The 15201-nt window shown below is 45.3% G+C and overlaps 1 protein-coding gene across 1 annotated transcript; it reads left to right on the top strand.

Moving 5' to 3' along the window:
• The first annotated feature begins 1727 nt into the window (after nucleotides 1-1727).
• LOC125461211 (tubulin beta-4 chain-like) lies at nucleotides 1728-15201 on the top strand. The gene is made up of 4 exons (XM_048549722.2): nucleotides 1728-1896; nucleotides 6901-7009; nucleotides 11848-11958; nucleotides 14043-15201. Exons 1-4 carry the CDS (start codon nucleotides 1840-1842, stop codon nucleotides 15110-15112), a joined length of 1347 nt encoding a protein of 448 aa, XP_048405679.1. The 5' UTR covers nucleotides 1728-1839; the 3' UTR covers nucleotides 15113-15201.

Below are 15201 nucleotides of genomic sequence, written 5' to 3'. Positions count from 1 at the left end.
GGAGGCATGTGAGGAAGAACAGCTTTATGCAGTAATTGGTAATGGTCTGAATTCACTGCCCAGCAAAGAAGTGGAAACAAAAGTAATCCATGACCTGAAAAGGAAATGGCCGGGGGAGGGGGCGACACTTGAAGGAAATGAACCTGCAGAGCTGTGGGATTAGCTGGATTGTTGTGTGGGGAGCTGGCTTGGAATTGATGGGCTAAACAATCTCTCCAGTGGAAAGTTGTCTCCAGATGTCCAATATATGGCATTACTAATGCTCAGAATATTTTTAAAACAAAATATATAAGTTCATTTTTGCTATCTTATCATTTGACTCCAGTTGTATTGTCACTGTGCTGCTGTGGTGTTCAGGGTGTTTCCGACAGTACATCATCATGTACTCCTGCATCTCTACCAGCTGTCATGGGTGACACTGAGGAAGTGTCTATCCTGTGCCCACAATGAGCCAAAAATGAACTCTATTCAAACCTACACTGTGCCTTCAACTAGAATATACTTGTTCCAGCATCCTGGACATTACTCAGCGACTTACAGACATTTTTCCTAACATCTTTTCATAACAAGTTTTCCCATGATTCAAACAATAGACTAATAATAATAAATATTAATAGGATATGCAAGGGTAGAAATTACAGTCAATATGTTACAACAACTTGCATTTAATTGCACTTTTAATAAGGTAAAATATCCCAAGTTGCTTCATATGATCATAACAAGGCAGAAAAGTGAAACCAATCCACCTGATAGATATTCAGGCAAGTGGATGTAAGAGGGGAAGAGCTCAGCTTTCAACTTTCCAAACTCTCAGGATACATGAGCCGAGGTCGTGTGACCTACTTTGTAATTTAACCTGTTTTGCCCCAGTGTGAGTTGGGATGTTGCCCTAGGTTGGTAATTCAGAGCTCGGATTCTCCAGCATCTGCAGTTCCCGTTATCTCTGATACAATTTTAACCTCACTGCAAAGCCTCTTCCAGAGATGCCTAACCTGAAAAAGTTACCCTCCTCCCTCCGGACAAACCTCAGGGATCTCTCTCCCATTGCACCATCTTCGATCCGCCTCCCCCTCTCTCTCTATTTAGTTCAGAGCCCTCTCCCCTCCCCCTTTTCTGATGAAGGGTCCAGGCCCAAAATGTCAGCTTTTGTGCTCCGAAGATGCTGCTTGGCCTGCTGTGTTCATCCAGCTCCACACTTTGTTACCCCAAGCTACTGCTCTGTTATGGGTTGGAGTCATGGCAACTGACAAAATTTGAATTCAGTAAAATCTGGAATTGAGTTTAATATAAAATCTAGCCCAAAGGTGACCACATAACCATCGTCACTTAAAAAAAAACTCCATCTCATTCACCCTTGTCTTTCAGGGAAGGAAATCTACTGTTCTTACTTGGCCTGGCCTACACGTGACTGCAGACCCACAGGAATGTAATTGTGCTGCCTTCTGAAATGGCCCAGAGAGCCAATCAGTTCAAGGGCAATGTGCAATGGACGTTTGCCTTTCCAGCATTGCCCAATCCCGTGTTGGAATAAACAAAATTATACTTTTGGGTTGTCGAGGTTTTAAAGTCCTGATTGTTTGCAACTTCCCTATCGTCACTACAGCTTCTGAGCTGTGGCGTTCCTATCTCCAACCAAATGCTCAGGCTTATCTGCTGTAATGTATAGGAACTGGGTGGGCAGAAATGACAAATGTGTTTCTCTGGTGTTGGCCACGCCTTGATAGTATTTGAGTGTTGACTGACATAACAACTTTTCCCAAATGCGTGTCAGGCAGCTGTTGCTGAGGAGGTAACCGGCAGTCAGGACTTTAATTAATCAACCACTGGAAAATCATCAGGATGCGAGAGATAGTACATATCCAGATCGGGCAGTGTGGTAATCAAATTGGGGCCAAGGTAAGTGGATATCAGGTAACTGTGGTGTTTGAGTTTATTTGTGAACGTTCTCCCTTGCTATCCTGAAGCTGGATGGAAATTAGCCGTGAGTGTGCGATCCTGGCTTGTGTTCCAGCTTTGGCTCAATGGGGAGCACTTGCATCTCCGAGTCAACATGGTTGTCTGTTCAAACCCCAATCCAGAGACAAAGCACAATCTGGGCTAACACTGCAATGCAACATTGTTGGAGGTGCTCTGTTTTAGAGTGAGAAATTAAACCAAGGCCATGGTCAAATGCTAAACGAGTCCACAGCAGTGTTTGAAGAGTGAAGGCATTCACTGAGTGAAGACCCTGTCCTCAGTTGAAGACAGATTAAATCCTCATTCTCATATTGCCATGCATAGACTCATTACAACCCAAACTGTGCATGAACCCCGTTGATGGTTCTGGGAGATAGATTAGTAATAAGTTTCTTGATAAAAAGACCAAGAGACAATTAAAGTGTTTTGCAGTAAATTGTATTTTTACTCAGAGAGATTTAGTAGTTTTAGTATTTGATGTTGAAAAAGCAGAGGTAAACTAATTTCAAAGTCATTATTATTATGAATGTTTCTCTGTAGGATTTGACCATAAAATGACACAGCCTTTTAAAGTGTAAGTGTCCTGTGGGCTGGTTGATATGAGTAGTAGAGTGGGGTGAGCAAATAGATAAGAGCAGAAGTGATGTGGCCTTCGAGCCTTGTTTACAGATCCCTGTTCTGCTGTACCTCCCCTCAAGAGTGCTGGGCCAACAAGACCTGGAGTCTGAGGTGAAAATGAAAACAGCAACCAGATCCTCATCAGTAATTGGATAAATCCACTGCTTGTTCTTTACTGACTGACGGAGAGTCCAGGAGCCCTGCTCTCTGTCAACTAATGGTCTTTAATGGTCCTCTCTCTGTCAGATAGTCTGTTGATATTGAGATAGTAGGAACTGCAGATGCTGGAGAATCTGAGATAACACCGTGTGAAGCTAGGTGAATAAAGCAGGCCAAGCAGCATCAGAGGAGCAGAAAGACTGACGTTTTGGGTCAAGACCCTTCTCCAGAAATGGGGGTGGGGAAGGGGATCCTGAAATAAATAGGGAGAGAGGGGGAGGCGGATTGAAGATGGATAAAGGAGAAGATAGGGTGAGAGGAGACAGACAGGTCAAAGAGGCGGGGTTAGAGCTAGTGAAGGTGAATGTAGGTGGGGAGTTAGGGAGGGATAGGTCAGTCCAAGGAGGACGGACAGGTCAAGGAGGCGGGATGAGTTTAGTGGGTAGGAGATGGGGATGGGGCTTGAGGTGGGAGGAATGGTTAGGGAGGTGGGGACTAGCTGAGCTGGTTTTGGGATGCGGTTGGGGGAGGGAAGATTTTGAAGCTTGTGAAATCCACATTGATACCCTTGGGCTGCAGGGTTCCTAAGTGAAATATGAGATGCTGCTCCTGCATCTTTTGGGTAGCGTCATTGTGGCAATGTAGGAGGACCAGAATGGACATGTCATCTGAGGAGTTGGGGGGGGGGGATGTGGTTAGTTGAAATGGTTCGCAACTGGGAGATGTAGTTGTTGTGAACTGAGCGTAGGTGTTCCGCAGACCGGTCCCCAGGCCTCTGCTTGGTTTCTCCAATGTAGAGGAGGCCACAACGGGAACAACGGATACACATTAGCAGATGTGCAAGTGAACATCAGTTTGATGTGGAAGGTCTTCTTAGCGCTTGGGATGGGGGGTGAGGGGAAGGTGTGGGCGCAGGTGTAGCACTTCCTGTGGTTACAGGGAAAAGTGTCGGGCGTGGTGGGGCTGGAGGGGAGTGTGGAGCGGACAAGGGAGTCACGGAGAGAGTAGTCCCTCCAGAAAGCAGATAAGAGTGGGGATGGAAAAATGTCTTTGGTAGTGGGGTCAGATTGCAGATGGCAGAAATGTCGGAGGATGATGCATCGGATTTGGAGGTTGGTGGGGTGGTACGTGAGGATGAGGGGGATTCTGTTTTGGTTACTTTTGAGGGGGTGTGAGGGATGAGTTGCGGGAAATGCGGGAGACATAGTCAAGGGCATTTTCGATCACTGGAGGGAAAGTTGCGGTCCTTGAAAAAAGAGGAAATCTGTGATGTTCAGGATTGGAATGCCTCATCCTGGGAGCAGATGTGGTGGAGGCGAAGGAATTGGGAATAGGGAATGATATTCACTGCTGAAGTCCACCCATAACTAATGGACCATTATGTGACAATGTATGAGTGGGTATACACTTGTGTCAGCATGTGGCAAACATCTAAGCTTGTTCAAGCCAGCATCCCCAGTATCGATGCACCGGTTACAATCGATCAGCCATGCTGGGCAGGCCACATAGTCCACAGCTCTCTACTCTGAGCTTCACCACACCCAGGAGGATATAGGAATCACTTCAAGTGTGTTCTCAAAGCCTCCTTGATAAAATGTAGTTCCTTCAACCAACTCTCGGGAATCTTTAGCCCCAGCCTTTCTAATTTGGAGAAACAATGTTGTGAAGGTGTGTGCAAAAACCTGACCATACTCTTTAAGCACAGACCAATTGCAGGGTGATTGGATCCAGCATTGGGCAGTTTAGTTAACTAGGGATCAGAGTAGAACATAGAACAATACAGCGCAGAACAGGCCCTTTGGCCCTCGATGTTGTGCCTCGATATAGAAGCCAGTCATAGTAGTCAAGAGTAATCTGTATGGTCAGAATGAGGGAGACTGCCAGAGTGAGACCGAGGCAGACTGAGTAACTGGGAGTTTGGGGTCAATGTGGGAATTTGCGATAAGAGTTTGAAGTAAGGTTTACTCCAAGAATGGAATGTTTGTGAACAAGAGGTGAACAGGAAAGAAAATAAGACATGGATCAAGGGACGTGCTGTGCTGAGAGCAACGATGGTGAGATATCGTGGGTGCAGGGGAACAGCTGATTGGTGAGTAGATTTGGTCATTATTTCCAATGTTTAAAGTGAAATGTAGGTTTTAGATTTGCATTTAAGTCTGTAAGCACTCCTTTTCTCTCTTTAGAAATAGCTTCTTCAGGTTTCAAAGTAAGTCCATACTTATTCTAAGTGTAAGAAATAGATTTCAGGAAGTCTGTTGTACTCTTCAGAAAGGAAATTTATTGCAACCACAATTGGAGTGGGCAGGGTAAGTGTCATGACCTGCGAGAGTGGGACTTGCAGAACACATTGATATGAGGCCCTTTAAAGCCTTATCCCTGGCCACCCTAATGCAGTGCTTTCTTTTGCTGTATACCCCTCTGTCCCAGATACCACCTCAATCACACCCAGAGGCCAGGGGAGGAATGTATGACGAGGGATAAAGGGGTCAGTGGCACTGTAAATGCTTTGTTCCTATTGCTTCCAGGCGTCAATCCATTGGACATGGTACGAGAAGTTAGGTATCATGTTATCATCACAGTTATTTTCGGGACTATGCAGAGATTCACACAAACAGACTTATTCTAAAGACAAACAAATTTATACAGATGTGGTACTTCATACATAATGCAGTTCACCTGTGTCATCAAGGTGCCCTCACCAGGTTTCTTCTTCCTCTCACCCTCCCACACAGCCTCAGTGCACTGCCTGATTCCACAGCTGGAGTGGAGGGAGCCTGCTCACCTGCTGAGCCCGTTGGCTTTCCCCAGTCAATTCTGTAGGTGTTTGTGTCTGGAAGGCCCAAACAGTGCCGAGGGGGTCTTCTTGCCAGAAGCAAGTGAACCCTGCCTCAGAGTGAGATACTGAGGGTTGGAGGGATTTAGGCAGTGTGGAGGGCCCAGGCACCTGTGGCGTGTCCTGACAGGAGACTGTGAGGGACCTGACTTAGTAATTCCAAGCAATGCCCTGTCTCCTTGTGAGGAAGGGGCGCCTAGAGTGTTTGCCAAGTTCCCCATCCCCTTGTTGCATTGCATTCATCCTGAGGACTAGTGGCTGACACAATGGAGTACAGGGATGTGCCCCTCTCCAGCAGACCTTGAGGGGCATGGTCCTGGCTCTCCATGGCAGCTGCCAGCCTGCCCATGGAGGCTGCCAGACGGTTGCATGACTGACTGCGTTGCTGCAGCTTCTGGGCAAAGAGGGCTATTGCTTTCCATTTGCCTGTTTGCTGCTCCTGTCCATCCCTTTGCATCTGGATGAAGTGTCTGGTTGCTGACACCACAGGCTCCTCTGATGCCTGAGCCAGAGCAGGTGCCTGGTCTCTGTCTGTCCTCCAAGTGCCAGCATACTGGGCTGTTTCTTCCTCAGCCAGCTGTGGGGCTGTCACACCAAGATACTGCATTCCTCAAATCCACAAGCTCTACCTCCTAGAAGGACAAGAGCAGTAGGTGATGGGGGATTCACTTCCAGCAGGTTATCATTACCATATGAGGCAATGCTTATGTTGTCCTCTATAACATAAGGAACTAGGTGTGGACAAAGTGCTATGGAAGGATCCAACAAATATCTATTACAGGGGGCTGTTATATACAATTATTGCATACACAGACACATAAGGATCTGGGCTAGTATTAAACAGAACAGCATCCCTCAAATGATTGAAGTAAAATGGAAACTGCAATCTTTGTCCCTTGGGTCAGATAGTGTATCATGAGCACGTCTGTAAAAAGTATCCTGATTTATTGTGTCTCTTAAAGGTAGACACCAGCAGGTACTTGAGAACACCATCACCTGCACATTTCTCTCCAAGTCACACACCATGCTGACTTTGAACTAACACACTGGAATTCTCTCCCCAACAGTGACATGGGATCGCTTTACCACACAGACTGTAATGGTTCAAGAAATCCCACCACCCATGGGGCGGTTAGAGGTAGAGAATAAATGTTAACTGACAAAGTAATTGTAATAAAATTGTGGATGAGCCTGGCATTTGATTCCAGTTTCCCCACCCCACATGGCTCCAGACCGGATTATACGGGAACTTTGGCCATTATTTTTAACGTGAGCATCACTTTGCTACGTACCCAGCTGTCGTTAATAAAATTAATCTTTTTCTGCATTGATAGTTCTGGGAAGTCATTGGTGAAGAACATGGAATTGATCTCAAAGGGAATTACATTGGAGACTCGGATGTCCAACTTGAGAGGATAAACGTGTATTTCAATGAAGCACATGGTAAGACGATCCACTTACAAAACCTTTTTGTCTTTGTTTGCAGTTGTTAAGTTCAGTTAGTAGTAAACTAGAAAAGTCCGTAGAGCTCAAAAACTCATGGTTTGCATTCATCAGCCAATTTAAAACACTACATCTGACAATCAAAGAAAAAGTGCAAGATCAGATTAAACTTTCTATGCTTAAACAGGAATCTTATTGGCCATAGATACAGTTTAAATTTCTGTTGATTTGCATAAATCTCAAATGTTGTTAATAACTGAGCTCTCTACAAATGAGGCGGTTCTATTGTGCAGTCGTAACATCCCTCCCTTGGGGTCAAAAGGTGCTTTTATAATGTGGCCTAACAGATTGGTTATCAGTCTGTTTGTCCTTTTGCTATGCCTGTCACAGGCAGAAAGAGTGGGAGGGTATCCTGGACAGGAAACCTGCAGAAGGCAATAGCAAACCACTTTGCCCATGAACATGGACCAATCCAGTGGAAATCCATGGGCCAATCCTCAGAAATGAGGATTGTAGAAATAGCAGAGAGATCACAAACAAGACAACAAAGCTAGGAGCAGCCCTATCGAAAGCTTGCCCCCCACCACAAAACAACGCAGCCAGTCAGATATAATGGGAACTGCAGATGCTGGAGATTCCAAGATAATAAAATGTGAGGCTGGATGAACACAGCAGGCCAAGCAGCATCTCAGGAGCACAAAAGCTGACGTTTCGGGCCTAGACCCTTCATCAGAGAGGGGGATGGGGGGAGGGAACTGGAATAAATAGGGAGAGAGGGGGAGGCGGACCGAAGATGGAGAGTAAAGAAGATAGGTGGAGAAGGTGTGGGTGGGGAGGTAGGGAGGGGATAGGTCAGTCCAGGGAAGACGGACAGGTCAAGGAGGTGGGATGAGGTTAGTAGGTAGCTGGGGGTGCGGCTTGGGGTGGGAGGAAGGGATGGGTGAGAGGAAGAACCGGTTAGGGAGGCAGAGACAGGTTGGACTGGTTTTGGGATGCAGTGGGTGGGGGGGAAGAGCTGGGCTGGTTGTGTGATGCAGTGGGGGGAGGGGATGAACTGGGCTGGTTTAGGGATGCAGTGGGGGAAGGGGAGATTTTGAAACTGGTGAAGTCCACATTGATACCATATGGCTGCAGGGTTCCCAGGCGGAATATGAGTTGCTGTTCCTGCAACCTTCGGGTGGCATCATTGTGGCAGTGCAGGAGGCCCATGATGGACATGTCATCAAGAGAATGGGAGGGGGAGTGGAAATGGTTTGCGACTGGGAGGTGCAGCTGTTTGTTGCGAACTGAGCGGAGAACAGCCAGTCAGATATGTGAGTGTAATTCAAACTGAGTTACTGGCCCATGGAGCTGATCACCAGAGCTCATGAGAGGCATCTGGCAGAAGGGCTAAAAATGTTAGGGAGCACTAGTGAGAAGGACATTTGACGTAAAGTGCAAGTGATGAGATGTACTAAGCGTTGAAATTGTATTGATGAAATGTTTCATTGATAGAACATACTGAGCACTGAGAAACCCTGTTACTTGACATATAGTCAATGGAAAATATTATCAATAGGAACAATAACCAAACATTGCTGTATGTGTATTGATTCAAACTACAGTTAGGGAAAGGTTCTGTTGGTGGGTGCTTTCATCAGTGAAAGTACTGATAATGAGCACTGTGACTGTGAGAAATGTTGTCAATAAAATTGAAACTGATAAAGCAGGTTCCCAGGACGCAGATGGTCAGATAGAGATATAAAATGGACTAGGCATGTTCTAAACAAAAATACAAGAGTGGCATTTTTGACAGGCAATATTCCAACATTACACTAGTGCTTTTTTCTGAAGAGAAGCAGGAAAGCTTTTTTCTGCAGAGGGGTCCAGATCCTTCCTGCTCCTCTGATGCTGCTGGCCTGCTGTGTTCATCCAGCTCTACACCTTGTTATCTCAATAATAGCCCTGTACTATGTTATTTCAAAACAGCTGTTAGCCTGTTTACACATTTCAGCTGCAGAAAAACAGAAAACAGAACAATATAATGCAAGCCCATGATGGGGATGCTGTAGAGGAGCTTCACTATCTAACGCTGTACTGTCTGTGTCCTATGAGTTGAGGATGATAAAGTAGAGGAAGTTTTACTCTGTTTCTAACCTCATGTTGTATCTGACCTGGGAGTGTTTGATGGGGGACAGTGTAGCGAGAGCTTTACTCTGTATCTGACTCCATGCTGGAACTGTGCTGGGAGTTTTTGATCGGGCCGGTGTGGAGAGAGCTTTACTCTATATCTAACCCTGTGCTGTACCCGTCATAGAGTCATACAGCACAGAAACAAACCCTTTGGTCCAAACTGTCCATGTCAACCATGTTCCCAAACTGAACTAGTCCCACCTGCCTGCATTTGGCCCATATTCCTCCAAAACCTTTTCTATTCACGTACGTATCCAAATACCTTTTAAGCATTGTAACTATACCTGCATATACCACTTTCTCTGGCAGTTCCTTCCACACGAACCAGTAAGTATGAAAAAGTTGTTCCTCATGTCCTTTTTAAATCTTTCTCCTCTCACCTTAAAAATATGCCCCTTTGTTGTGAACTCTCCCACCCTAGGGAAAAGACCTTTAACAATCACCTTATCTATGCCCCTCATGATGTTATAAACATGGAAGTGTTTGAAGGGGACAGCGTAGAGATAACTATACTCTATATCTAACTCCGCATGTAGCTCTGTACATATCCTGAAAGTGTTTGATGGCGACAATGTAGAGATGACTTTATTCAGTATGTCATGATGGTGTAATTATAACGTTATATATAATAATAGAAAGCCTATCTGATCTTTTCAAATGAACACAGCTACTTATAGGATAGCTCCCAGTAGTGACATGACTCACTGTTGCCTCACTATTGCCAGGGTAGCTGTCAGGCTGATAAATTATTATAAAATCATGAGGGGCATGGATCAGATGAATAGTCAAGATCCTTTCCCCAATGTAGGGGGCCCAAAACTAGAGGGCATAGGTTTAAGGTGAGAGGGGAAAGATTCAAAAGGGATGTAAAGAGGCAACTTCTTCACACAGAGGGTGGTGAGTGTATGGAATGAGCTACCAGAAGAAGTGCTAGAGGTGAGAACAATTACAGCATTTAAAAGATAGATGGATAGGAAATGTTCTGAGAGGATATGAGCCAAACTCAGGCAAATTGGACTAGTTCAGTTTAGCAAACCTGGACCAGTTAGTAAATTAGATCACGTGGAATCCAGGAGAGCTAGTCAACCGGATACAAAATTGGCTTAACGGTTAGAGATAGAGGGTGTGTTAGGGGGTTGTTGATCAGACTGGAAGCCTGCAACCTGCAAGGTGTGTTGCAAGGATCAGTACTGGGTCCATTGTTGTTTGTCATTTATATAAACAATTTGGATGAGAGTATAGGAGGCATGGTTAGTATGTTTGTGGCTGACGCCAAAATTGGTGCTACAGTGGACAGTGAAGAAGGTTATCCAAGAGCACAATGGTATCTTAATCAACTGGGCCAATGGGCCAAGGAATGGCAGAGTTTAATTTAGATAAATAACGAGGTGTTGCATTTGATACAATAAACCAGGGCAGGACTTACCCAGTTAATGATAGGGCCTTGGTGAATGATGTCGAATAGAAAGACCTGGGGTGCAGGTACATAGTTCCTTGAAAGTGGCGTCTCAGATAGAGTGGGTGGTAAAGAAGGCATTTGGCATGTTTCCCTTCATCAGTCAGAATATTGAGAACTGGCGCTGGGATGTCATAGTAAGGCGACATTTGGAATACCGCATACAATTCTCCACTCTCTGCTATAGGAAGGATGTGATTAAACTGGAAAGGATACAAAAACAGATTTACAAGGATGTTACCAAAACTGGATTTAAGTTACGCTGGATAGGCTGGGACTTCCTTCCCTGCAGCTTAGGAGGCTAAGGGATGATCTTACAGAGGTTTATAAAATCATGACAGTCTTGGATAATATGAATAGCCAACATCTTTTCCCCAGAATAGAGGAATCCAAAATGAGAGGGCATAGGTTTAAGGTGAGAGGGGAAAAGTTTAAAAGGGACCTTAGAGGTAACTTTTTTGTGCAGATGGTGATGCATATATGGAACAAGTTGCCAGAAGAAGTGGTAGAGCTGAGTACAATTGCAACATTTAAAAGGCTTTTGAACAGGTATGTGGATAGAAACGTTTTGGAGGGATGTGGGCAGAATGCAGACATTGGGACTAGTTCAGTTTAGGATGGGTTGGGTTAGAGGGTCTGTTTCTGTGCTTTTTACTCTACGATTCTACTGAGTACCTCTAAATCTATTTGGCTGTGGAAGCCAACACAGCTGCTGAATCTGACATTTTCAAACTCCTCACCCCAGAAAGTTAAAGCACGTAAAAGGCTTGCAAATTATATCAGACTGATTTTGTTAGAATTTTCATCAATAATATTCATGTGTATCTATTTTTGATTTTTGTATCTGCATTTTATCTAATAACTGTATCATTTTCTTAATTAGCAATAGTTTTGTAACAAACCAACCTTTGACCTTGTTTAAGACTATGGTTTTGCTGCCGCTACTTTATAGTTTAGAATGAATACAAACTTAGAACAGGGTTAAGTGAGCTATCTAAATTAGCGTTTCGCAGATCACTTTGAAAACATGCCCGGTGTGGTTATGACAGTGTACCTAACCTAAGCTGTGCCTGCCCTAAGTATAGCTACAAGAAATGCCTGAAATAGATGTATTAAGTTCTACAGCACGAATATCACTCTTCTTGAGAGACTTCAAAAAACACAATTTAGCATTTTACTGTTTCACTAAATCAGATCTTCTATCCTTCAGGTAACAAATATGTACCCAGAGCAATCCTGGTGGACCTGGAGCCGGGAACAATGGACAGTATCCGAGGCAGCCATATTGGTCACATGTTCAGACCAGACAACTTCATTTATGGTATGGTGTGATCTTATAAAGGACAAATTAAAAGGAAGGTTGTTACCAATGGACAAAAACAAAGTTGCTGGAAAAGTTCAGCAGATCTGGCAGCATCTATGAAGGAGAAAACAGAGTTAATGTTTTGGGTCCGGTGATCCTTCCTCAGAACTGATGGTGGCTGGGAAAACGTCAATTCATATGCAGAAAATAGGGAGGTGGGTGGGGTAGGGAGTAAACAATAGGATAGAGCCCAAAGAGAGAGAAAGACATTTGGACAGACAAGGGAGTTGCTAACGATCATTGTGTGGGCGTGAGTAGTTGTTAATGGGGACTGTTAGTGACTAACAACGGCGGGGGGGGGGGGGGGGGGGGGGGCGGGTATAGTGGCAGGCTGTGTGGTAACAAAGTCTGGTGTGTGGGGTGGGGGGCTGGGACATGGGAGAGTTTGACCCTAAAATTATTGACCTTAATATTGAGTCCGTAGGGCTGTAGGGTCCCCAAGTGGAAAATGAGGTGTTGTTCTTCCCGCTTGTGTTGGGCTTCACTGGAGCACTGCAGCAAGCCGGAGACAGAGATGTTGGCCAGGGAGCAGGGTGGTGTGATAAAGTGGCAGGCAACAGGTAGTTCATGGACTTTTTTGCGAGCAGAACGTAGATACCTCTGACTCCTCCCTTCCCTTCCTTGACATTTCTGTCTCCATTTCTGGGTATAGACTGGCCACTAACATCCATTACAAACGCACTGACTCCCACAGCTACCTGGACTATGGATCTTCACAACCCACTTCCTGTAAAGACTCCATCCCATTCTCTAAGTTCCTCCATCTCCGTCATATATGTTCAGATGAGGCCAACTACAGCTCTCCAGGCTCAATATTGAGTTCAATAATTTTAGGGCCTAAACTCTCCCATGTCCCAGCCCCCCACCCCACACACCAGGCCTTGTTACCACATATCCTGCCATTACACACCCCCTTGTTGTTAGTCATGAACAGCCCCCATTAACAACTATTCACCGTCCCAGCCTGATCGTTAGCAACTCCTTTGTCTGTCCAACCGTCTTTCTCTCTCTTTGGGCTCTATCCGATCGTTTACTCCCTACCCCACCCACCTCCCTATTTTCTGCATATAAACTGACGTTTTCCCAGCCACCATCAGTTCTGAGGAAGGGTCACCGGACCCGAAACGTTAACTTTGTTTTCTCCTTCACAGATGCTGCCAGACCTGCTGAGCTTTTCCAGCAACTTTGTTTTTGTTCCTGATTTACAGCGTCCACAGTTCTTTTGGTTTTTATTTCGTAACCAATGGACTTCGTCCTCACCATGAAGTCTCATCTCAGATGACAGCAAAGAATATGGGTACTGTGTGTGTCAGACTCTTGTGTAATGGAAATTAAAACCGAAAGAACTGCGGATGCTGTAGATCAGAAACAAAAATGGAAATTGCTGAAGAAGCTCAGCAGGTCTGGCAGCATCTGTGGAAAGAAGTCAGAGTTAACGTTTCAGGTTAATGTTAACTGAGTTCTGAGGAAGAGTCACTTGACTTGAAACGTTAACTCTGCTTTCTCTCTACACTGATGCTGCCAGACCTGCTGAGTTTTTCCAGCAATTTCTGTTTTTGTTTCTTCTGTAGTGGACACTGGCATCATCGTATTACAAAGTGGGCACTGCAAGTCTTATCCAGTGCAAACTGTATCAGGCAGGGCACTGGGTGTCAGACTCTAACTATTTGCATTGGACAAAATAAAAAGTCACATGACACCAGGTTATAGACCAACATGCTTGTTTAAAATCACAAGTTTTCAGACCACTGCTCCTTCAGGTGAACTGCTGCGAAAGCTTGTGATTTTAAATGACTATGACTTGGTGATGTGTGAATTTTGATATTGTCCATCCCAGTCCAACACCAGCATCTCCACATCATAGTTACATTGGATGTCAAAGCTGTACCATTGGTCACCCGTGGTCAGAATTGATTTGCACAATCCTTGAGGAAATTCCGAGCACAATTCACTACCATATGTCTTTTTCTTAAATTTTAAAAAAAGACTATCCTAATTGCCTTGCTCTTTCTCCAAAACAACGGGCTCTCACCTGGCTGCAGGTAATTCAGGCGCTGGAAACAACTGGGCTAAAGGTCACTACACGGAGGGCGCCGAGCTGGTGGAGAATGTCATGGATATAGTGAGGAATGAGTGTGAGAGCTGTGACTGTCTACAAGGCTTTCAGATCACCCACTCGCTGGGAGGAGGAACAGGTTCAGGCATGGGCACGCTCATCATGAACAAAATCCGAGAGGAATACCCCGACAGAATTATGAACAGCTTCAGCATTGTCCCTTCGCCAAAGGTCTCAGACACGGTGGTTGAACCATACAATGCCACCTTATCCATTCACCAGCTGATCGAGAACACAGACTCCACCTTCTGCATTGACAACGAGGCTTTGTACGACATTTGCTTTCGAACCTTGAAGTTGGCCACACCAACCTATGGAGACCTGAACCATCTGGTTTCGATGACAATGAGTGGTGTCACCACCTCCTTGCGTTTCCCTGGACAACTCAACGCAGACCTGAGGAAGCTGGCAGTCAACATGGTGCCATTTCCCCGCCTGCATTTCTTCATGCCTGGCTTTGCCCCTCTGACGTCCCGTGGCAGTCAGCAGTACCGCTCACTGACAGTGCCAGAGCTCACCCAGCAGATGTTCGACCCCAGGAACATGATGGCGGCCTGTGACCCTCGCCATGGCAAATACATGACGGTGGCAACAATCTTCAGAGGCAGGATGTCGACCAAAGAGGTGGATGAGCAGATGTTAGCCATCCAGGCCAAGAACAGCACCTACTTCGTGGAGTGGATTCCCAACAACGTCAAGGTGGCTGTGTGTGACATACCACCACGGGGTCTGAAAATGTCATCCACCTTCATAGGGAACAACACTGCAATCCAGGAGCTCTTCAAGCGCATCTCAGAGCAGTTTTCAGTCATGTTCCAGAGGAAAGCCTTTCTGCACTGGTACACAGGAGAGGGCATGGATGAGATGGAGTTCACAGAAGCAGAATGTAACACCAATGATTTGGTGTCTGAATACCAACAATACCAAGACGCTACTGCAGACCTTGAAATAGAAGAGTACGAACCGGAAGAGAAAGAGGCTGAACTGACCAAATAATTAACAGAGAGGACAATTTAAAGAGATTATACCATTGGACCAACAAAGGATTTGATCTTGAGAGCAATGTAACTGTGAAACTAACACTC

This window comes from Stegostoma tigrinum, chromosome 19 (assembly GCF_030684315.1).
Source record: "Stegostoma tigrinum isolate sSteTig4 chromosome 19, sSteTig4.hap1, whole genome shotgun sequence".
In the NCBI taxonomy this organism is placed as follows: Eukaryota; Metazoa; Chordata; class Chondrichthyes; order Orectolobiformes; family Stegostomatidae; genus Stegostoma; species Stegostoma tigrinum.
The sequence above is the reverse complement of the archived record's forward strand: the minus strand, read 5'-3'. Positions and strand labels throughout refer to the sequence as shown.

Bases quoted from the DNA above. Each gene is read 5' to 3' on its own strand.
- LOC125461211 (XM_048549722.2), top strand. From the start codon at position 1,840: ATGCGAGAGATAGTACATATCCAGATCGGGCAGTGTGGTAATCAAATT. The intron at 7,010-11,847 runs GTAAGACGATCC...TCTATCCTTCAG, and splicing joins GTATTTCAATGAAGCACATG to GTAACAAATATGTACCCAGA. The intron at 11,959-14,042 runs GTATGGTGTGAT...ACCTGGCTGCAG, and splicing joins ACCAGACAACTTCATTTATG to GTAATTCAGGCGCTGGAAAC.